The sequence below is a fragment of the Pleurodeles waltl genome, chromosome 6 (assembly GCF_031143425.1).
Source record: "Pleurodeles waltl isolate 20211129_DDA chromosome 6, aPleWal1.hap1.20221129, whole genome shotgun sequence".
Classification (NCBI taxonomy): domain Eukaryota; kingdom Metazoa; phylum Chordata; class Amphibia; order Caudata; family Salamandridae; genus Pleurodeles; species Pleurodeles waltl.
Window position 1 is genome coordinate 372,279,412 of NC_090445.1, and position 24,973 is coordinate 372,304,384.

At 43.5% G+C, this 24,973-nt stretch overlaps 1 protein-coding gene across 3 annotated transcripts in view; it reads left to right on the forward strand.

Moving 5' to 3' along the window:
• Positions 1-24,973, forward strand: part of NFATC4 (nuclear factor of activated T cells 4) — a 420,369-nt gene that overhangs the window by 312,532 nt on the left and 82,864 nt on the right. The window contains exon 10 of one of the 3 annotated variants that reach the window (XM_069238285.1): positions 23,625-23,791. The exons of the other annotated variants lie outside the window; for them this stretch is intronic. Coding sequence (XP_069094386.1) covers positions 23,625-23,632 — 8 coding nt within the window. The 3' untranslated portion in view covers positions 23,633-23,791. Of the gene's footprint in view, positions 1-23,624; positions 23,792-24,973 lie in introns of those variants that run through there. 3 annotated transcript variants of the gene reach the window in all.

Genomic DNA, 24,973 nt, shown 5'->3' on the forward strand with positions numbered 1-24,973 from the left:
AAAAAATTGACTTCATTTGTGTTACTAATTCTGATATAATCTGTAATATTTACACATTTCATTTAAATGTTGTTGTGCGCTAGGAAAAACCTCTTTTCTTCCCCCACTATCCAGCAAGATTGTCACATAAATCCTCTCACTTTGAAGTCAGAGAAAGAAAAGTAAACAAGCACCTTCAGAAGACAGCGCCTGACATTTGACCTCTGCCTTTGAATGCACACCAAATGTGAGAAGATAAGAAGAAGATTTAAAGGCTTGTTTGCAGAAAGGGCAACAGGTGGGATGAACTCAAACCTGGAGAACCGAAAGCAAAACAAGCCAGATAATATGAGTTACAAACCAGGAAGCCAATGGTAATCAACAGGCAGAAAGCATTCCTAGGTCAACTTTCCAAAAGTCCCCAAGATATCTTTAGCAAACCAGATAGCTCTGCGACCTAACAATAGCTTTAAATAATGCTGTATTCCACAATTTTCCACTAGATGGCAACATATCACAAAATAAACTATACATCAGACGTGTTCCCTTTCCAACAGAGCACGAAGCCGAGGTGACCGATAAGAAGACAAGCTCCTCACAAAAGCTTGCGTTTCTATTGTCAGTTTCTACTTGACAGCTGAACTGGTAATAGTGGCGAAAGCACAAACCATCGTATACACCCTGTTCGTGACCAAATGTGGATAATAAACAGCATCCTGCATCATGCTTGTCTTCTCAGCCAGATGGTTTATTTTGCTGCGCCTCTTGCCCCACGAACTCCACCTTTTTGTCACCTTTAACCAGGGACATGGTGCTGAATGAGTCAATCTGTGAGCTTTTCCTCCGATCAGCTTGTTGTTAGGACTCCTCTCCTCCCAGAACACTTGACGCCAGTGAAGCAACTGGTATACTTGCTGCACAGAGATCACATGGGATTTCTTGAATTAACTTCATAAGTTAATTCTTCAGGAAAGAAAGTCCCACCCAACCAACTCCTCAAGTCACAGGCTCCCTTTCACCATCAAGGTCAGTCAGTCCTCCCATCTTTGTTCTAACGTTTCAGACGACACCCATGGGGGCCTATCAACATTTTCCAGTGAAGCAATCATGCCTGAAGGATTGATCACCACTGGCTTATCACCATAACCAACTCAGGTCCACTATATTACAGATGGGGTTTCCCACAAGGCAACTGTCATGCAAACAGTCTTAAAAATTTTAAATATGTACAGAATTACAGTTGGCAACACAATATAAAGCCCCTCTCACGAGGGCCTAAAAAGGATTCTCACAGTTCAGATCTTCTACCCATTAAGTTTGTCATGGAGTAACCAACACCGAAAACCTTTGCCTACTATGGTAATCTGTGAGATTTCATGTAACAAAATACCCATGTATAGGCTTTAACAAAGAGTAGTATAATATACAGTTAAAGGTCTATAGCCTAGAACATCTGCTTTTCACAATAAATAAATCAGGCTTCTTGCACTTGTCAAAACTTTTCATAATAAACCAATCAGGCTATAACATAAGATATTACTTTTCCCAATTAAACACTCAGGCTTATAGCCTTTATCACTGGCTGGTCCCCATACTCTTAAGGCATACAGTCATAAAATTACAAATATGTACACAATTACAGTTTGCAAAGCAATATATAATTCCTCCTGTGGAAATCTACTCTCAGTACTTGACAGAGGGGAGCCACAAACAAAATCCTTGCACACTATGGTACTCTGTGAGATTCTGTGCTACAAAATATCTGTTCAGACTTCAACACAGTGGAATACAAGTGGAATAACAATCCATGCAGAAAGGCCCAATAGCTTTAAGATATGCCTTTCATATTAAATAAGTCAAGCCTACTGACTTTTATTGTAACTTTTCGTAATAAGCAGACTCAGATCTATGGCATTGCGCATGATGTTTCCTAATTAATCAAACAACCTTATAAACTTTATCGCTGGCCTGTCACCATAACCATCTTAGGCCCATGGTATTTATTTTAGCTGTAGCTCTTTGTTAGGCTTAGTTTTAAACAATACACACAATTATGTGTCTTTGCAGAACCTGTAACTTCACATACATTACATTTCTATTGTGTTACTCGTAAACTAGCCATATTTCCTAATCAATGTATCACATGAGACAGAGAAAAAGTCTAACAAGTTTATAACTTAGCAAACCAATGCACAAATCAAGCCAAAGAGTGCCGCATGGAGACTAAGAGAGCGTCAGCACTTGAGAAGAGTGAAGCAGTTTGATTCCCCGTGGAAATGAGTCTGGTATCAACAGGGAGGCCCAGTGACAGTAGAATATCAGCTCTAGGTACATGTGTGCAACACCCTCCCTTGCTCCTGTGGGGCTGCAACTGTGATCACTCTTCCAATAAGATGCAATGGTGTGTGTGTGTGCTGTCTCAAAGTGGTCTTCCAGTATCGCTATGAACCCGTCCCGCTATATGTTCTGTGTCCTCCCAAAGCCTGGGGTGCTGACAGCACATCCGTTTTTCCGTATGCCCATTTGCGCAGGTCTCTCAGCCAGTCCCCACGCTCCGGGGCTACCGCCACCTTCCAAGACATTGCAGTGCGTTGCTTCACTAGTGCTAGTGCTAGCGCAAGATCGATATATCTACAGACCTGCTTAGTTTTTTTCATGCGGTCACATTCCAGTAGGCATGTCTTGATTTATTTGGGGACCAGTCTCCTTGACAAGTCAGATAGGCAGCTTATTCCTCTCCCACACCATGTAGTTCAACGCTGCAGGATCTAGAGCATGTTGTTGACGTCTTGGGGTACATCCACCATAATCTCTTGAGGGCCAAGTATGTGTGATGCAGGTAGTTAAATTGTGTGTATCTCGAACTGTAGTTTTTGGTTATTAGCTTCACACGGCTTAGGCATTGTGTCCAACATCTGGAGAACAGTTTGTGATCTATGTGCACCTCCCACCACTTCTTCAGGCCGTCAAGTCAATATCCCATTTGAAGGTGCCATGAGTTAGCAGAACCTGCAGAATTAGTGGGTGGTCGGGACTGTATGCCTGGCAGCCCTAGTGGTTGTTGCTTGCTGCAGCAGGACTTTGCACAGCATAAATTGTCCTGCACCCTTTTTACCTCCCTTCCAGGTGTCATCAAAGGGTCTAAGGTTCCCCTCGATGAACAGGTTACCACCGGACCCATATGCCTGCCTAATTCCATGCATGTGCATCATATATCTTTGTCAGACTGGCGCACCCTGGTAGGGACCACAGAGGTAGATCTGGTGCATACGAGGGCAGATATGATTTTGTCTACACATATGACCTTTAGCACTACTTTCAGTAAAACATTATCAATTTAATTCCCCTTATCAGTGCTCATCAACCAGACCAATAATGGCTGCAGTTCCAATAGCCCCTTATGTCCATTATCTCCATGTCGTGTTTCACTGCAGCCATCTTATGGACCACTGAAGCGGCACAGCAGCATAATATAATTCATAGTTAGGGGCAATGAGGCCACCCTTCTCGAGAGGTGCATATAATTTCCTGAGCCCTACACAAAGGTGGTCTTTGCCCTAGTCAAGAGGTGAGCAGTGCCTGTAGCTCTGCCAAGAAGGATTTCTTCAGCACTACCAGTAGAGCTGCAAAAGGCTGCAATAGTATGGGGAGTACCACCGTTTTGGCCACCTCTATGTGCCCACAGTAAAGCCATCCAAAAGGTAAGGAATTGTCTAATTGATGCTAGCGCCTCAGCCAGGTTTCTGTTAACCAGGTCCTTCTCGTCATGGTAAATGTTAACAGGTGCCTGATGGTCCTTAGTTCCTAACGCAGCATCTCTGTGGGAAAACAAAACAAACGTCCATCTGGTTTACTAAATGAGGGTAGTAAGCATAATTTGTCCCATTTGACTCTCAGCCCTGACGAAATGCCAAATTCATCTAGCAGAAACATGAGCGAAATCAGCCCACCATTGCTGATGGCTTCATTGAAAAGGTAGGTCAGAGCTTTGTCACGATATAGAGACACTATATAACAATCTCTCATCACTAATATTGCCCAATTGGGGTATTTAGTCCTCAAGAGTCATGCCAGAGGTTCCATCATAAGCGTGAAAATCATGGGAGAGAGGGGGCACCCCTGTCTGTTGCTCTTATCTACCTGCAATGCTTCAGATACTGTCAGGCCTGTACAGACTCTTGCCATTGGTTCATCAGATATGGGCAACACAGTGTGTGAAAAGCTTTCTTGACATCTAAGATTGCGACCCAGTGCTCAGTCCGGTGTTTCATAGATCAGTCCATAACTCTAAATGAATGGCCTAGGTTTGGAAAATTATTCCTTCCCGTCTAAGGAATAGTTATCTCAGAGTCTTCCATCTCTGACCGTTCCTTGTCATGAATCATGCCCATCATTATCCTTAGACTGTCAAATCTTAATAGCCAGGCAAGGATTTGCCCTGCCTTCTGGGTCCTCATGTACGGTCTAGCAACCCAGTCCCAATAGTCTAGATGGCATAGTCTGTTCTGTAAAGCCTGATAGTCTGGCTTGACTTGTCAGCCGTTGCATGGCTTGGTCGTCTATGCATGCTAAAATATCTAGCACATGCATCCCCCTTCTAGCTCTATTGAATCCCGATTCACCTCTCATTTAACCCCATATGTGGTTTTAATGCATAGACCACAGAGAACCACTTCAAATCCATCCCTCTCCATTGTGGTGTCCGATGCCATCCTCACATTTTCTGTGAAATACTGCTCGTTGTGATCAGCTACAGTGCAGCAGAACACAGTCATGGAAGGCCTACAAGAGTAGTCTGTCGATGGGGACACCAAGGCATGAATGGCCCCATTTTCAGGTTATTTTCAGGGGACAGTGGTCTCAGAGCGTGCATCCTAAATATTCTGCATCTGTCACATTCTCCACTTCTGCTATATTACAGTATAGTAGGTGTGTGTGTGTTGCATGCAGCCCGAGTAGAATGAGTACCCTGCAATAGGGGTGATGAGAGCATCATTTCTCTACCACATGCATGTCTCCTGTCCATTGTTAAAGACATTTTCTAGCCATAAGGGATGGAGCTTACGGTGGTGGGTGTAAATCGGTCAATCACGACATCAGGCACGCAATTAAAGTCAGCCCCACCCTATATGCCAGTAAGGAAAGGGTAAGAGTGGACAAGAATGAGAACAAGCCTGCATTTGGTGCATAAACAGCTACCAGTGAGAGAGGGGCCCCATCTAACACTCTCAGAAGCTCTGTGTATCTACCAACAGGATTCACCACTTGGTGGTCAATGTGAATGGGACCCCGGGAGCCAACCATATGAGCACCCCTCTGGCATAAATTGAGTAAGTAGTTCCCCCAATGAACCCTTAAGCAGCGTTTCTGCAGTTTAGCCAATTCAGGGGCAATTGAATGGTCTCTTGTAGACAAGTGAAGTGGATATAGCGCCTTTTCAAGTAGGTGTGTATTCATAGTGCTTCGTGGGAGTGGCTATGCCCCTGACGTTCCAAGTCAACACATTGTAATTGCGAAGTAAACTTTTTCTCTGTCTTTCTCTAGCACAACCTTTAAAATATTAATCAATTTTGTTTTGCATCATGGGGCTTGAATTAGCAGAAAATGTGTAATAAAATTGAAAGTTGTTCCCAACATGGGCCTCTAATATATTTCTTCGCCAGGGCCCCAAAAATCCTCACAATTACACTGTTTGAAAACGCCTGCCATCAAGTGTTGGACACCTCCATTGTAAGTTCTTTTTCTTCAAAGTTTAGGTTTCAATGTGCCTTGGGATCCCAACTCTAAAGCACAATGCACCAAGACAAAGGTTATATCTCAGATTGATTTTTTCTCCACCATTAGGTTTGGATGTGCTTTTGGAGCTCTGGGACTCTTGATCTACAAATCAGTTGTTCAACTGTGGAATCACCTACAGCAACAATGGAAGAACACCTGCAATGGATGATGAATTGGGTTCACCTAGTCAGAGATTTTGTCTCTGCACCTGGTCATTTGAAATTAGCTCTTGGGGGGGCAGGGGGAGGTATGGAGGTAACACCCTTCCTGTTTTGCCAGCAGTGCAACAGTAAGTTTCTGTGGTCAGTGGCTGGGGTTGTAATCTCTTCTTACCAATATACCATGAGGAATCAAGTAAAAAATAAATAAAAGGACAATAAGATGTTGCTGGGAGATCTGATGGGCACATTACAGAATGCAGTGTGTGGCCCTACAGTCATCAGCTGCCCTCAGATATGAAGACATCAAAGGAGCTTATTCTGATGGAAAGGTCCATCCGGGTTCCTGGTCAATAGAAATCAGAAGTGGCAACTTCAGATTCAGAACAGGAACAGTCAGAGGTGTGGGCAAGATGGCAGAGTAACCGGACGCTCTCCTCTGGAGCTATCAACCCAGAGACTGTCTACTAGCCCTCTTTCCTGCCCGTACTTGCAGGAGAGCGCCAAACATGCCCCGGAGTCCCAAGAGGCGGTGCCCATGCAGTGGTCGCTGAAGGAGGTCCACTTGCGCCTATATGGAGGCAGTTGGGCCTGAACCTGTCTGCTGCTCCCGAGGCCCATCCTGCAGGATACGAGCGAGACGGCTGTCTGGGAGATCGAACCGTCTCAGCTCTGTGGGGGCACAGAGGCATGTTGAGGAGGTGTGGCACAGAGCCCTAGTGTTCAGGCCCCAAGGTGCCTAAGTGTGGTATCCTCCTTATCAGGTTACACAGTGATGTCATGGAATGTTAGGTTTCTGAGGGTTCTCTGAAGAGCAGTTGAGCTAGACAGACCAGGGCTGAGTATCTAACTACATCTGCTCCGGATGGGATAATTTATGTATCCATTCAACTTACAATAAACCCTCTCTCAATCTACTGGCATCTGCATATTTATACATGCCATCTTGAGCCACAACAATGGCAGCGAGATTTAAAGGACCCAGCAATGTGTAAAGCTGATCTGTTCTACATGGACTTGAACCTACTCTTCATGACTTAAAAAAGGGATGCTGTTTTTGTAACTATGACACACCAGTGCCTTTCTAACTGGCAGCCCTATGATAATTTAGTAGCCTTGCAAAACAAGAAAACTTGTTTTTGAGAGTGACATTTTCATTATAGTCTGTCACCCCAATACTCTGGTTAAGGTTATGTTATTGCTTAGATGTTGAATTGGAAACTATTTCTGTGAGAGACTTACCGTGAGAAAAGTGCTCAAGATCACAGGGTTGTTTGAGGTTACATCAAAGCTACCTTTATATTCAGTGGAACGTGGTTTCAATGACAGCTTTTCACCTAGAGGAACTCTGCCCAAGATAACACTGCTGTGTCCTAGTTCACAGTGGTGAATGTTCAATTAGAGGTTTTTTAAACCTGAAGGAAATCTGTTTCTGCTGTTTGATCAGACCCATAAAAAGCTGACAACTGTGCCGCATACCATTTCCAAATACTATTGTGTGCTACAGCTGTGTTACACTTCTGGCAGTAAAAACTCTCATTGCACTCAAAGAGCACCTTGAGGTACCTCTGTTGTGGGCCGTTAGAAGTACGTCATTTCATATACCAAGGTTTGAGTTGACTCTGTAACACTGCTGTAGTGTCCGGAAACAAATGGAGGGACCTGACAATGGTTTCTTCACAACATTTATTTCAAGAGTCAGGGCAAGGAAAAAAACACCAGCCACCGCTTGAGCCTTCAACTGCCAACTGAAGGCCCACAGCATTCTATGTATTCTGATCCCCAGGGTTCCAGAACTAGACTGGCAGGCAAACACCACACCACCTCCCCCACAATACCCATTAACAATAAAACATAAAAACACAATAAAACATAAAAACAGATTCACCACCTCTCCTGGGTAACTTCACTTTCACCCAATCGCCCACACTCACTACAGTTTCTTTCACTGCTTTCCTAGCATAATACACCTCCTTTCTACGCAAATTTTTCTCCTTTTCCTTTTCTCTCCAATTTCCATTCTTACAAGTGCCCTTATCCACCATCCTTTGTTTCTCAAAAACCCAGAACAGTAAAATTTCCACATGTGGCCTCCTTCCCCTAAACAATTGGAATGGGTAAACACCTGTAGACGAATCTTAATAATGGCGACGGACGCGTCTGACCGAACTTCCCTGTATCTGTTGTTCTAATTTCTTATGGAATATTTGCTGCTTCAATAATTTTTCAGGTCATCATTAGAGGCTTAAATGTATCCTAATTATGCCTTGAGAAAGCCCTGGTGAATGCACCTCATAGGGCGAAACATGTGTCGGCTGTATTTTCACTCTGTCCTACGATACAATTAATCATGTACGATATGGAGTAACCTACCTCTTCTGAAAAAATTTAAAACTGGATAACTCATTGTGAAGTACCTTTGAATCCTTTAAGGAACTTTATGGAATAATTGGCAATTGGTTGCCTTAAAATTACTGCTACTCAAGTGGGAACCTACCATATATCAGTTAGTTTACTTTAAGTATGGGGGATTAGGGTCCATTTCCTGCGGTTTACGTTTCCACATCTTTCACATGAACAGGCATTTGGTACGGGAAGTATATCAACTGGACCCATTTGTATACTCTTATTAAGCACCTGTAGATGAGTGTGGAGTGAAACGATATTCCCTAACTTTTTTCCTAATCCTCATCTCCCAATTGTACCCTGCAGACAGAGTTTGTTGCACACTTTCCTTCAAAACCCTTACAAACCTTTTAGCTACCCCATTACTTTCTGGGTGATAGAGGGCTGCCTTTTTGTGTTTCACTCCTCGCTCACGAAGAAAGTTCTCAAACTCCTTTGAAGTAAATTGAACACCATTGTCAGACAGAATGGAGTTAGGAAACCCCTCTTTTTCAAATAAATCCTCCAGAAAATCAACTATCACCTTTGACTACACTGTATTAACAATTTTAATTTCTGGCCAACGCGAAAACATGTCCAGACACACCAATACATAATTATCAAAGGAATTAATCTCAGCGGTCCTAAAATGTCAATCGCAATATCTGTCCAAGGGTCGTTAGCTTGTTCTCTCAATACAATGGGTTGCGTCCTGCACTTCAACCCTTTATCGCACAACGAACATTCACTGCAATTTCTAACCATATGTTCCACCTGCACATCCATAGCTGGCCACCAATAACCTTCTCTCACCCTATCCTTTGTTTTGGCTATACCCATGTGGCTTGCATGGGCGTGATTCACCAAGACTTCTCTTACACTGAGAGGGGGAACAAGTTTCGACCCTCTCATAAGCAGACCATCCATAAGTGACAATTCATCTCTGACCTGCCAAAAACCTTCCACAGCATCATCATTTTTATTGTCTTTACACCAACCCACATTAACCAAACCCACCCCCTTCAACAACACCTCATCCTTCCCCAATTCATCCTTCCATCTTTCTTCTGAAATAATTCCTTCTGAAATTTTACAGACACTAATTTCCTCATCATCACCCACACCTTCAAAATCTTCCATAAAACATTCATCACATTCACTATTAACCAACCTCGAAAGACAGTCAGCTAACACATTGTCCACGCCTGGTATATATGAACCTCAAAATCAAATTCCTGTAGTTCCACGACCTATTTGCGTATCCTATGCAATACCAAATCTATGCCTTTCTTGCAAAACACTTCCTTAAGTGGCTTGTGATCCGTCTTAACTTGAAATCTCTTTCCCCATAGAAACTTCCTCAACTTGCGTATTGACCGGTACACAGCCAAAGCCTCTTTCTCCAAAACTGAATAGTTGTACTCCGCACCTCTCAACGCACGGGACACAAACAAAATGGTTCGATCAACACATTCTTTTCTTTGCATAAGAACAGCGCCCAAACCTTTGGAACTGGCATCCGTCAATACCAAAGGTTCATTAGAAGTATCAAAACTACCTAAACTCGCAGCTGACTCCAAACACTGCTTCAACATACCAAACTGTCCTTCACAATCTCTAGTCCACCGAAACTCCTTACCCTTCTGCAACAGCTCTATTATACTAGAAGTCTTCTGAGCAAAGTAAAAAATAAATTTGCCATACAATTCTGCCATGCCTAAGAGTTTCATTACTTCCTCCTTGTTTTTAGGACTCTCAAGTTTACAAATAGCATTGACCAAATCATCCTTGGGCTTAATGCCATCACCACTTATAACATGACCCAAATACTCAATCTCTTGCAAATTGAACTTGCACTTTTCTGCCTTCAAAGTGAGACCAACAGAGTGCAATCGACAGAGGACTTTTCTCAATCTATCATCGTGTTGTATGACATCAGGCCCAAAGATTAACACATCATCCTGATACACATTTACACCTTCTAAACCATCAAGAACATGTTCCATAACTCTTTAAAACACTGCAGTGGCAGACACTAATCCAAACGGCGTTCTTACAAATTTGAACGTCCCAAAAGGTGTCACAAAAGCCGTCAAATTTTGACAGTCGGGATGTAAAGCAATCTGATGGTACGCAGAGGTCAAATCCAAAGACAAGAAATGCTCAGCAGCATTCAAGGAACATAATAAATCACAAATATGAGGCAGTGGATAATGGTCTACAATTACTGCTTTGTTGAGTTCTCTTAAATCCACGCACAATCTTGCACTCCCATTCGCCTTCCATGCTACGACCACTGCAGACAACCATTCTGTAGCCTCAACCGTCTGTATGATACCATCCTTCACCAATTTATCCAGTTCCATCTTCATTTCTTGCCTTACTAAGAACAGAACATTTCTAACTTTGGCAACTTCGGTAATAATATTCGGCTTTAACTTTATCCAATGGCAATAATTCTTGAGACATCCAATGCCAGTAGCAAAAACCTCTGGAAATTCATGCATCCATCTCACATTACTTTCCAACACACCAGCCACTGAATCATCCCTTGCCTTTGTACCACAGACCTTTATGTCAGGCACCCGTCTCAGACATACTGGGGGATCCTCATTGGGATCTAAATACACAGTAAGGTCACGTTGATGCAGCCAACTGATAAGGGAATCACCCTTCATTGACACATACATTTTCCCTGGAACTACTCTGTCCTTAAATTCTATAGTGCCCCAAAAGTATCCTAGTAAGCGTATAGGAACATCACCATATCCCCTTGGTTTAATGTCCGGAGCAGATAACTGGACCTTGCCAGACAACTTTTGTTCAAAGAAAGTTTTGGGAATGAGAGTTATCTTGGCACCTGAGTCAAATAACATTTTAACTGAGTTGTCATTCACTTTAACAACTTCCAAGGGGCCATTCCCAGAAAAACTTTTAATTTGAAAAATATAGTGCTCATTTTCTATTTTCTCCTCGTGTAGAATATCCACCTCCTGCAATGTAGAATTGGCTTAAATTGGTGCTGTAGTGCTCAACAAGTCCAAAGTGAGTTCTGGAGAGATCCGATCTCCTGTCTGTACGGGTCCTGTCTGTTCTTGTCTGTCGCGTCCTGTCTGCTCCTGACGTTGGGGTTTATCCTCATCAATGGCCTTTGAATCGCCAATGAGTTTGTTGCTTGTCGGCAAATTGTAGTGTTCGGTAACCAATGGAGGGACCAGACGATGGTTTCTTCACAACATTTATTTCAAGAGTCAGGGCAAGGATAAAAAACCCAGCCACCGCTTGAGCCTTCGACTGCCAACTGAAGGCCCACAGCATTCTATGTATTCTAATCCCCAGGGTTCCAGAACTAGACTAGCAGGCAAACACCACAACTGCATTTTCCAAGTGCGCACTTAGTCTATCATCAGTCTGTGATCTCTCTTTTTTCCTCAACAAGTGCTGGCTGATCAGTCAGATTGCATCTTTGATGAGGTGCAAGATGGAAATGTTCTCAACGTCGTCACGTCTTTGTCATACACAGATCATCAAGTGTTATTCATGTTCTTGGAGGCATTGTGTGGTATAGCTACAATAGCTCATTAAGCCAGTATGGCACAAAAATAAGTAAAAGAAAACAATTCTGGTATTTTGTTTTTACTTTCACTCAGTGGGAACCTGCATCATTCAGGGATAAGTTGTTGGGTATCAATTTATTTCTTTTCCCTCTGATGGTATTTGACTTCTACCAAGCTGCTATAGAACCTACAGGATTCCAAGGAGTTCAGCACCACTGACTTCTCTGTGCTCCTAATTAAATATTTTTCTGTAGCTTGTTTAATGGCGAGTTGATCCAATTACATCAGGGCATTGCCATTGTTAAGGAGAAGATGCCTACAAACATGTTTTGTATTTCTGGTTTATAATTGATTTGAATATGTAAAGTGATTCAAAGTGATGTGTGTTAGGATGCGTTCTTTGTACAATTGAACTATTTAATGTCCAGTGTTTTCTTTCAGATGTGATGATATGTGCTGAACATTTCTGAAAAGGTTAAGCATATCATCTCTCAGGCCTATATATATCTTAAGATAATCTTTTGATTTTATTTGTCATGTATTTATTTTCAATATCTAAAGGCACATTTTTGTGAATGTGTGCAATTTAATGTTAGGGTGGTTTTTCCAAATTTTTGCAGTTTGCAAATAAAAAAAAACATTGGTAACATGAAGCGGTCACACACATACCTGCATTTGCTATGCAGCTTTTCGCGTGATTCTCCCTCAGTGGCCGGGAGGTGCTTTGATTGTGTTGAACCCTGTTTTGCATGATTCTCTCTCTGTAGGAGCGAGGTGCTTGGGTTGTGTTGAACCCTGTTTTGCATGATTCTTCCTCAGTGTCAGGGAGGTGCTTGGGTTGTGTTGAACCCTGTTTTGCTTGATTTTATGGCAGGACAGGAGGCTAGCATTATGCATCATCCCTTTTATTCACCACTTCTGAGCAGCAACTTTAAAAGCTCCAAAATGGAACAAGTATGACAACATAAAGAATAGAACTTTGAGTCCATGAAACATCCCAGAACTCAAGACTCCTCCTCTTTTGTTTACTGCTTCCGAGCGAATAAGTATATTGTGACATTTTGCTTTTATCCTTATCCCATTTAGAGTTAAACTATTGGCTTGTACGTTAATACAAGTAATATTGTGGTTATATTTTTTATCCCAGATTCCAATTTATAGATCCTTTGTTTACTTTATGTTTAGTTTGTTAGATTGTAGTTTTAAAATGGTATATTTTTAAGGAGATTTTGTATGTATTAACATATTGTCGCCCTTTGTTTGATTATATATCTATTAGCTAAATGCAACTGCAAAATCAGTTTTCCTTCGGTTGAATTTGAACAATGCTCATGCCGCACAAGTGCCTGAGGGTAAGAGCCTCTCTGAGTTGGTCGCAAGCACATCGTTTGAGCCCACAACCACTTTTGACTCTACCATGTGCTTAATTTAATCTCGTTCGGATGTCACAAGACCTTTTTTAAGTTTATTTATCCAGGCTGGCTTTTCCAGAAAGAGCGATCTCGCTGTTTAGGAAGTGGTCACATTTGTTACCATCTTATTAAGTTGGAACTGGGATCACACTCCGGTTATGAGGCGATCTCCATTTTAACTTCACTTAATATTTTGGATGCAAACAAGATAAAAGAAAACATACATCTTACCTTTAACCCCTTTGCTGCCAGGCCTTTCCCCACTCAGGTGCCAAGCCTTTTTTTGGCTATTTGGGGCAGTTTGCGCTTAGGCCCTCATAACGTTTTGTCCACGTAAGCTACCCACGCCAAATTTGCGTCCTTTTTTTACAACATCCTAGGGATTCTAGCGGTACCCAGACTTTGTGGGTTCCCCTGAAGGAGAATTAGCAAAAATACAGCGAACATTTTGTTTTGTTTTTTTTTCCATAAAAAGGGCTGCAGAAGAAGGCTTGTGGTTTTTTCCCTGAAAATGGCATCAACAAAGGGTTTGCAGTGCTAAAATCACCAGCTTCCTAGCTTTCAGGAATAGGCAGACAGAAAACCCCTTTTTTCAACACAGTTTTGCTGGGACATACCCCATTTTTACTACTACTATTTGTTGTGCTTTCAGCCTACTTCCAGTTAGTGACAGAAATGGGTGTGAAACCAATGTTGGATCCCAGAAACCTAAACATTTCTGAAAAGTAGACAAAAGTCTGAATTCAGCAAGGGGTCATTTGTGGAGATCCTACAAGGTTTTCCTACAGAAAATAACAGCTGAAATAAATAAAAAATATTGAAATTGAGGTGACAAAAACAGCCATTTTTCTCAACGTTTTAGTCTGTAACATTTTCCTGCAATGTCAAATTTTTGAAAGCAATATACTGTTAAGTCTGCTGGACTCTTATGGTTGCGGAGATATATAGGGCTTGTAGGTTCATCAAGAACCCTAGGTACGCAGAGCCAATAAATGAGCTGCACCTTGCAATGGGTTTTCACTCTATACCGGGTATACAGCAATTCATTTGCTGAAATATAAAGAGTGGAAAATATGTATCAAGAAAACTTTTGTATTTCCAAAATGGGCACAAGATAAGGTGTTGAGAAGCAGTGGTTATTTGCACATCTCTGAATTCTGGGGTGCCCATACTAGCATGTGAATCACAGGGCATTTCTCAAATAGACGTCTTTTTTACACACTGTCTTACATTTGGAAGGAAAAATTTAGAGAAAGACAAGGGGCAATAACACTTGTTTTGCTATTCTGTATTCCCCCAAGTCTCACGATAAAAATGGTACCTCACTTGCGTGGGTCGGCGTAATGCTCACGACAGGAAACGCAACATGGACACTTCAAATTTTTGCATTGAAATCTGATGTGTTTTTTGCAAAGTGCCTAGCTGTAGATTTTAGCCTCTACCTCACCTAGGGAAACCAACCAAACCTGTACATTTTTAAAAACTAGACACCTAGGGGAATCCAGAATGGAGTGACTTGTGGGGCTCTCACCAGGTTCTGTTACCCAGAATCCTTTGCAAACCTCAATCTGGCTAAAAAACACTTTTTCTGCACATTTTGGTGACAGAAAGTTCTGGAATCTGAGAGGAGCCACAAATTTCCTTCCATCCAGCGTTCCCCCAAGTCTTCAGATACAAATGGTACCTCACTTGTGTGGGTAGTCCTTGTGCCCGTGACAGGAAATGCCCCATAACACAACGTGGTTACATCACATTTTCCCAAAGAAAACAGAGCTGTTTTTTGCAAAGTGCCAAGCTGTGGATTTTGGTCTCTAGCGCAGCTTGCACCTAGGGAAACCTATCAAACCTGCGCATTTTTTCAACTTACACACCTAGGGAAATCCAAGATGGGGTGACTTGTGGGGCTCTCTCCAGGTTCTGTTACCCAGAATCCTTTGCAAACCTCAAAATTTGGCCCAAAAAAACTTTTTCCTAACATTTCAGTGGCAGAAAGTTCTGGAATCTGAGAGGAGCCACAAATTTCCTTCCACCCAGCGTTCCCCCAAGTCTTCAGATAAAAATGGTACCTCACTTGTGTGGGTAGTCCTTGTGCCCGCGACAGGAAATGCCCCAAAACAATATGTGGACACATCAAAATTATCAAATACTAAATTGCGCGTTTTTGTGTGGGGGGGTGAAGGGGTGGACGACCTGCCTTTTTGGTCCTGGGCTCAGCAGCCTTATAGGGAAACCTACCAAACCCAAACATTTTTGAAAACTAGACACCCAAGGGAATCCAGGGAGGTGTGACTTGCGTGGATTACCCAGAATCATAAGCAAACCTCAAATTTAGCTAAAGAATCAAATTTTTTCCACATTTCAGTCTGGGGTCACCGCACCAGGACACATTTCCTACCACCCAACGTTCCCCTCAGTCTCCCAGTAAAAATGATACCTCACTTGTGTAGGTGGGCCAAGTGTCTGTGACAGGGAAGAGCCAAAAAACATGTTGAAACTGAGGGGGAACCAAAGCGGGTCCAAAAAGGCACTTTGAAAAAAAAAAAATTTAGGCTGACAAGTGGGGCAAGAATTTTTATCGGTATAGATGAGACAATGTTGGGTGGTAGGAATTTTGTGGATTGCTGCATATTCCATCAGAAAAATGTGGAAAAAATGTATGATTTCCAGCAAAGTTGGATTTTTGCAGGGCATTGTGGGAAAGAAAATGGTGTGGGGTGCATGTGAAGCACACCATCATGGACTCACCCAGATATTTAGTTTTCAGATGTGTCTAGGTCTTGTGGATTTTTCTACATGGCAGCATCCCAAAGTCCAAAAAGTACAGCCCTCACCATTCCAAGGGGGGCAATTTTGAGAGTTAGCCAAGCTCTCATGGCCCACATGTAAAACCAAAACCCAAAATAATCAACTGTCCTCTTGCTTGCCGTGGGATAAGATGTTTTAGTGTGCGGGGGAGAGCTGAAAGACTGTTACCCCCTTCAGCCCATACTGGTTGGTAACCACCACCACACTATTTTTTTATTTATTTTTCATTCCCTGTCCTCTAGTAGACTGCACCCCCCCCTCCCCCCCCTCCCAGGTGTGGATCGGGGGTAATTTCCCCATCTGCCCACTGGTGGCAAGAACAACTTTGGTCCCATTTATATGGGGTGGGGGTATGGCCATACACCCACCCTCTTATTTTGGAAAAAATAAATCTTGACTGGTGGGCTTTCTGCCCCCTTTGGGGGCAGATGGGCCTTCCAAAAATAGGCCGATCTGCCCCCAAGGGGAGTGACCTTTGCCCAAGGGGCTGCCCCCCCCAAACAAAACATACACACACACCAATCCCTGGTGCCTAAGTGGTTTCTGCCCCCCCAGATCGGCCTAATAGAAATAGGCAGATCTGCCCCCAAGGGAGGCAGAAATGGCCTAAAAACAATTTGCCCACTCCCCCGGGGAGCAGCCCTTGCCTAAGGTGTCGCTCCCCTTATCAATATAAAAAATAAAAAAAATCCCTGGTGTCTAGTGGCTTCTGCCCCCCCCCCGGGGGCAGATCCGCATAATTAATATAGGCCAGTCTGCCCCCAGGGGGAGCAGAAAAGGCCTAGTTAAAAAAATTGCCCACCGGGGAGCGACCCTTGCCTAAGAGGTTGTCCCCCTTATCAATATAAATAAAATAAATAATCATCCCTGGTGTCTAGTGGCTTCTACCCCCCTGGGAACAGATCGGCCTTATAAAAACATTTCCCCCCCGGGGAGCGACCCTTGCCTAAGGGGTCACCCCCACCCCCCATTAATATAAATTGAAATAAAAAAATCCCTGGTGTCTAGTGGCTTCTGCCGCCTATGGGGGCAGATCGGCCTAATTATTATAGGCCGATCTGCCCCAAGGGGGGGGCAGTTAAGGCCTAATAAAAAAATGACTCCCCCTGGGAGTGACCCTTGCCTAAGGGGTCGCTCCCCTTATCAATATAGAAAAAAAAACATCCCTGATGTCTAATGGCTTCTGCCCCCCCCGGCAGCAGATCGGCATAATTAATATAGGCTGATCTGCCCCCACGGGGGGCAAAAATGGCCTTAGATTAAATGTCCCCCTTGGGGAGCGACCCTTGCCCAAGGGTTCGGTCCCCTTCTTTGTTTACACAAAGTAAACAAAATTCCTGGTGTCTAGTGGGCATTCCTGCAGCACGATCGCTATGTGATCGTGCTGCAGGGATGCACAGAGAGACATGAAAAGGGGAGGAAAAGCCTTTCCTTCCCTTTTCATGCCTCTCTGCCTCCCCTGCCCCCGTACAGGGTCGCACTGGAAGCATTGCTTCCAGCACAACGGGAGTTGACCTCTGATGAGGTCAGCGTACATTTGCGCGCTGACATCATCAGACGTCACTGGAGGGTCGGCCTTCGGGGTGGGGGGACTGCAGCCAACCCGCCAATTTACCATTCCGACCGCCATGGCGGTAGCAGCCGCTGTGCCAGAGATAACAATCTCCAGACCGACGGCATTTTGACCCTGCCTACCACCACGGTTTTCGTGGCATTCGCAAAACCACAAAAACCATGGCAGTAGGCCCTACCAGTGATAGGGAATTCCTTCCCTGTCACTGGTAGGAGGCTCACCCACCCCCCCAAACACTGCTCAGACACCCCCCACCGTCTCCCTCCACCCACGCTCCCCCCTTTCCGATCCTCCACCCCCCCATTTATGCACACTCGCAGACACGAACCACGCATAGACACACTCACTCACACAGGCATACACACATTCATTCACATATGCATCCATTCATTCTCGCACACATCCGTACACACATTCGCAATGACATGCAGGCACGCATTCACATTGCCATTCATACACGCATTCTCACACATGCATACACCCACGCAAACAACAGTACACACACAGTAGCATTCATGCACATACTCACACATTCATGCACACAATCCCACACACACAACAACCCCCTCCCTCCTTTCCTGTCGGAAGCCCAACTTACCTGCATCCAGCGGGTTTTCCGGCAGGGAACGGGACGGGCCCTGCTACCGCCAGCAGCGCCTGCCAGCAGAACACCGCCAGGCCGTATTATTTGTCATAATACGGCTGGCGGTGGTCTACTGGCGTGGCACTGCTGGTGGTAGCAGCGCCACCTTAACACCATCTGCCAGTATGGTCACAGTCGGATTTCCGCCCTTCTTGTGGCAGACATCTGGCTGTGGTCATAATTTGGCGGACGGATGTTAGCTGCGGCAACGGCCTTTTGGCGGCCGTCGCCGCAGCGGTAGACGGCATTTACCGCCAATGTTGTAATTAGGGTCTTAGGGGGTCAGTCTAACATTTTCCCCCGTCAAAATACCGCTCCGCGGTCACAAGACCGCTGAGGGTATTTTGAGATTTGCCCTGGGCTGGCGGGCGGCCGCCAAAAGGCCGCCCGCCAGCCCAGGGCAAATCGACCTTCCCACGAGGACGCCGGCTCCGAATGGAGCCGGCGTAGTGGGAAGGTGCGACGGGTGCAGTTGCACCCGTCGCGTATTTCAGTGTCTGCTTTGCAGACACTGAAATACACAGTGGGGCCCTCTTACGGGGGCCCCTGCAGTGCCCATGCCATGGGCATGGGCACTGCAGGGGCCCCCAGGTGCCCCGCGGCACCCCCTACCGCCATCCTGTTCCTGGCGGGAGACCCGCCAGGAACAGGATGGCGGTAGGGGGTGTCAGAATCCCCATGGCTGCGGAGCACGCTCCGCAGCCATGGAGGATTCACCCGAGCAGCGGAAAGTCGGCGGGAGACCGCCGACTTTCCGTTTCTGACCGCGGCTGAACCGCCGCGGTCAGAATGCTCGAGGGAGCACCGCCAGCCTGTTGGCGGTGCTCCCGTGGTCGGTGACCCTGGCGGTCACCGGCCGCCAGGGTCAGAATGACCCCCTTAGTGTTTTGGGACGTTTTGAAGGCTCACATGGAATGTCAATAGTTTTTCTCCCTCACCCGGTCTGTGCTTCATGCGAAGGCTGCCAGGGAGTTAAGTGCATCACATTACTTTAATTGATATAATTAAAATGTTATTTTAGTAGGTAGAAACTGTTATTTGGAGTAATTCCTACTAAAATGACTGAGGATATGAGGGAAAGGAAGTTGAAGGAAAAAAGTGTGAGAGATATTATAAGGGAGGAATTAAAGGGAATTGTTAGAGACACTGTATGTAGTCTAGTGAAGATTAAGAAAGAAATGGATATTGATGAGGAATATTGAACCTTGTCTGATGATGAAGGACCAAGGGTTCAGGGGCTAAATGCTTGAGTAAGGAAAAGCATATGTTAATAGAAGACTTGTCTATAACTTCTAGGAAAGGGACCGAAAGCAGTTCAGATGACAAGGTGCCCAATAGCGGCACAAATGAGAGGCAGGTTAGCCCTGCAAGAGACATTCCCAATGAAGGGAGAAGTGGTGAAACCATGCAGAATGGGATGAGTATGTTTTTTATATGAATTAGGATGACAGAGACATTTATTCTAGCACAGGGTTTGGACACTATTAGTTCATCTAAAAACGTTGAAAAACATATCAGCGATCCTTTGGGACAGAAATTGTTTGAGCCTAGGGAATTTAGACATCCTAGGAGTTCAGATTGGTGGCCTCTAAGTCATGTGGCAGACTATGTCAAAGAAAAAATTAGAAAGCCTCTGGAGAGAGTGGAGAGAAACATCATGAGAGCTGAGTGCTTTTGGCCTGCTATTGAAGACCAGGTTACTGTTGCACCGAATCTTGACCTTGAACTTATTACTTACCTCTTCAAACTTGGGAGGGACCAAGGAAGGGTCTAGAGAGAGCACTTAAGCAATGGGAGGATAAGTTATTGGACGTTTTTGGTCCTATAACTTGTATCTTTGACTGAGTAGAAGAGGCATATATTAATGGTGGAGAAGCTGATTGAGAACTACTAAGAGGCTGGTGCCAGAGGGCAATTTGTTTCCTAGGGAATGCTAACACTAGCATTATGGCTGAAAGGACGAAGGCTGTGCTATTTAGAATTAGCCCAGAATTAGGTGTTCTGGCTAGAAAAGAGAGTAGCAAAGCAACTAAAGGTCTTCTCTTTGGAGAGGGCATGGTCAATTCCGTAGGAAAGTTTGTGTCTACGTTTATGGCCTTGGACCAGGCTTAGACTTCCATGCAGAAGGTATTTAACTCGAAACTCCGGTGGGAGAGGGCAACCTTCTGGCTGAGGATACTGTAAGACCCAGGTGGGATTTGGAAGATCAAACTATAGAGGAAGCACAGATAGAGCAGGTTTCTATTTTCAAAGAGGAAGAGAAAGCAAAGGACGCTCTTCCAGATGAAGGGGGTCACCAATCTTCCTCAACAGGTGAGTATGGAGATACTTTCTGGTTCTTCCCAGTTAAAGGTGAGAGCAAGGTTGAAGGTTCTCATAAAGGAATGGGAGAAAGAAACACAGGACCAATAGGGTCCCTAATGGTAAGTGGTTTTAAAATAGAGTTCAAAAGTAGTCCTATTCAGATCAAAGAACCAAAGGAATTAAGCTTCAAAGAAGATCAGAAGGAGGTGGTAAGTCAAGAGAATTTACAAATGCTGGAAAAGAATGCAGTAATTCCCATACAAAAGGGAGAAAGAGGTTTTGTGAGCACTTTGTTTTTGGTCAAGAAAAAAGGGTGGAATCCTGTCATACATCTATTACAGGTAAATCAATATGTTACATACCATCATTTCAAGATGGAACGAATACATATGCTGAGAGACATTTTGAAAGATGAGGATTGGATGGTGAAATTAGATTTGAAAGATGCATATTTAACTGTTCCGATGCACAGAGAGAGTAAAATTTATTTAGTTGCATTGGAACAGAGAGCTATACCACCCGTGGTGTTTTACAAAGGTCATGAAACCAGTTGTGGGTCTGTTGAGAGAACAAGGGGTACGATTGGTCATTTATCTGGACGATATTCTCATTGTGAGCCAGAACAAGGAGGTTTTCGGAAGTCAGTTGATTTTAGTAAGACAAATATTGGAGAATTTGGATTTTGTGGTGAATTTGGAGAAATCTATTTTAAGTCCTACTCAGAACATAGAATCTTTGGGTTTCATTATAGATACATTGAGAATACAGCTAAGGTTACCAGAAAGGAAAATAAAATTGATAAAGAAGGAGGTTGGTCTATTACGAATGAAAGAAGAAGTATCTCAGGGAAGTAACTTGTGTTCTGGGTCTATTGTCTTCTTCAATACAGGCTGTATTGCCAGGTCCCTTACATTACAGAGTTCTCCAGAGGTTGAAGGGTGCAAGTTTGGCAAAAGTCTTATAGTATGGAGACAAGGTGAGAATGACAATAGAAGCAAAAGAAGAATTGACTTGGTGGCCAGAAAACTTGAAGCCATGGAATTTTCAAGCAGTATTTGGAACAGTTCCAAATTTTGTCTTGGATTTGAATGCAAGCAATTTAGGTTGGGGTGTGATGTTCAGTGATCAGGAGACAGGAGGGGGATGGAACATGTCAGAGAGACAGGAACACATAAATAATTTGGAAATGAAAGCAGGTTACTTTGCTCTGCACAGTTTCAGAGTGTCTCCAAAGGGTCATTCAGTACTTTGTATTATGGACAATGTCACTGCAGTAACGTATACTCATAAACTTGGCAGGAGTAGATCTAAGAAACTGGCAAATTGCAAAGGAATTGTGGAGTTTTTGTCAGGAACTGGAAATGGAGTTGACAGCTCAGTATTTACCAAGGAAGGAGAATGCTATAGTGAACTGGAATTCTCGATTTATCAAGGATTACAGTAAATGGTTGTTAGACAAGAAATTATTCAAGGAGATAGAATTGAACTTAGGTCCAGTAGAGGTAGATCTCTTTGCACTTTCCAGAAGTAGAAATATTTCAGTAGGCGTCTGGATCCTCACACATTAGCAGTGGATGCCTTTACTTAAAATTAGGCAGGATTGGAGGGATATGCTTTCCCTCCCTTTGCAATGATCCAGAGAGTGTTGTTGCAGGTCATCATAGTAGCTTCTTTCAGGAACACACAGATTTGGTTTCCTACAGTTTTGGCATTGACAGTGGTTTACCATTATTAATAGAATACTGTCAAGGAATGTTGGTAGGAGTAGACGGAATAGAACATCCTCTTGTGGAGGCGGGTATACTCAACTTTCTAGTTTGGAGAATTTCTGATATTCAGTAACAAAAAAAAAGTATTGGGGAGCCTGGAATGTGTGGGCACTTGTTGCGTAGAACAGAGTTTGGATCCAGTGGAAACAGATGAGGTTGGGGTAGCCAATTTCTTGGCAGAATTGTATGATCAAGGATTAGCACGTAGAACATTTAACTGATATAGATCTGTTGTTGATGGTATGTCGTTATGTAAGAGTCCATTAGTGTGCAGGGTTATGAAAGGTATTCGCTTGAAAAGACCACCTAGAGCAAGATAGGCAAAATTGTGGGACTTGAATTTAGTGTTAAGATTGTTTTATAGTTGGCCACGTAACAGGTTTCTGGGTTTGAGGGGATTATCTTGAAAACTGGCAACGCTGATGTGTTTGATTTCTTTTAGACGTACTTCTCATGTTCAGGCTTTAGGTCTGGAGAGTAGATTTTTTCAACCAGAAGGAGTATTGTTTGAGGTATGGAGGAGTACAAAAACATGAATTAGTGCGTTATCCATATTTTGATGAAAAACCCAAGATTTGTGTTGTCAAGTGCATCAAGGAGTATGAAAGGAGAATGGAAGAATTCACGGCTGATGGTGTAACTCAACTGTTGATTTCTTACGTGAAACCTTTTAAAGCTGTTTCAGTTCCAGCAATTGCACGTTGGTTGAAGAATATTATGAAGGGAGCAGTTTTGAATGTTGAAAGGCTTAAAGCTCATTCTATAAGGGGAGCAATGTTGTCACAGGTTTTTTCGTTAGGGGGAAGATTGGAGGAAATAAAAAAAAACTGCAGATTGGTCCAGTGCAGGAGTCTTTAGGACATTTTATTTTAAACCAGTGGAACACATATCTAGTTTTATTTTGAGACGCTTTGAACATGCATAACGCTAGTGTCCTGTCTTGCCATAAAATGTTGATTCTCGTAGTTATAATGTTTAAAGAATCATGATTTTTTTTAAAGACAAGGAGGCTAGCATTAGACCCCCTACCTTCCCTTCAGGGAGTGGTATAGGGGGTTAAAAAAAAAAATAATGATCAATAAATTCTTTATTTAATTTTTTTTACATTGTACTGGATGAATTTAAGTAGTTTATATTGTACTTGATGACGTTTTTCTGACTGTCATTTAAATTCTGATATAATATTCAGGAAATTTTTTACAGTTTAAGGTCAAAATGGAGTAGTGTTTACTTATTGTCTTTATGTTGTTTTTTCATTTAGACAATTAAGGTGTGTGCTGAAAAACTTGCAGGACAATGAGGAGGATGATGAAGATCAGCATGAAACAAAAAAGGAGGAATCTTCAGCGCTGGGATGTTTTATAGACTCAAAGTTCTATTCTTTATGTTGTCATACTTGTCCTATTTTGGAGCTTTCAAAGTTGCTGCTTGGAAGTGGTGAATAAAAGGGATGATGCATAATTCTAGCCTCCTTGTCTTCAATGAAATCACAATTGTCTAATCATTAAAACTATGAGAATCCACATTCTCCCTCAGGTGCTTGGGTTGTGTTGAACCCTGTTTCACATAATTTCCACCATGGCAGGGTGGTGCTTGGGTTGTGTTGAACCCTATTTCCCATGATTCCCTCAGTGGCAGGGTGGTGCCTGGGTTGTGTTGACTCCTGTTTCACATTAGTCCCCTTGATAGCAGAGAAGTGCTTTGGCTGTGCTGAACCCTTCTCCGTTTGATTCTCCATTAGTGGTAGGAAAACCCATTGCTAAAACACAAGATGCCCTTACAGGGGATGTGTGTTCAGTGAAGATACCTGTTGCAAAAACACTAGATGCCCTTGCAGGGGATGAGTGTGTGGGTTGAATGGTACCTTTTGCAAACACTCTAGATGTCTTTACGTGGGATGAGTATGTGGGTTGAAAGATACCTGTTGCTAAAACACTAGATGCCCTTTTCGGGGAATGGGTGTCTAGTTAGAAATATATCACATAACTGTTTCTATGTTTTTTCTTGTTTCCTTGGTTGTTTTGTGTCTAGCACTGAGTTATGCTCATCCGGCTAACTGGTATAGAGTTTGGTGTTGGTCATATTAGTGGCATGTTTTGTGGTGTCCCTTTTACGTGCACAATTTGATGATAATGTGAAATTTTACAATCTGATGTTTTTGTAGTCTGTGTTTTCAAAGTGTTTTTTTAAGGTGAGAGGCAGTTGTTTTAAAAAGAGGGAGATGTGTGGTATCCTGCTTGGCAGGTTACATAATGTTGTCATGGAATGTTAGGGTTATGAAGGTTCTCTGAAGACCAGTTGAGTCAGACAGACCAGGGCTGAACATCTAACTACATCTGCTCCTGGTGGGGCATTATCCATTCAACTAACAATAAAACCTCTGTTATTCTACTGGTATCTACGTATTTCTACATGCCAACCTGCGCCACAACACCCAGGGCCTGAAAACGCAGAGCTGGCGGAATGGAATACCTGCGGACAGCCTCCGCATGCAGGCTCTGAGGAAGCGGGCTTCACAAAGATTATGTCAGCCCTCAACAAGGGATACTTTTCTGCCCCCAGGGTAGCCGGAGCATTGAGGGTGCTAGTGATGGGATGCCATCCAACACT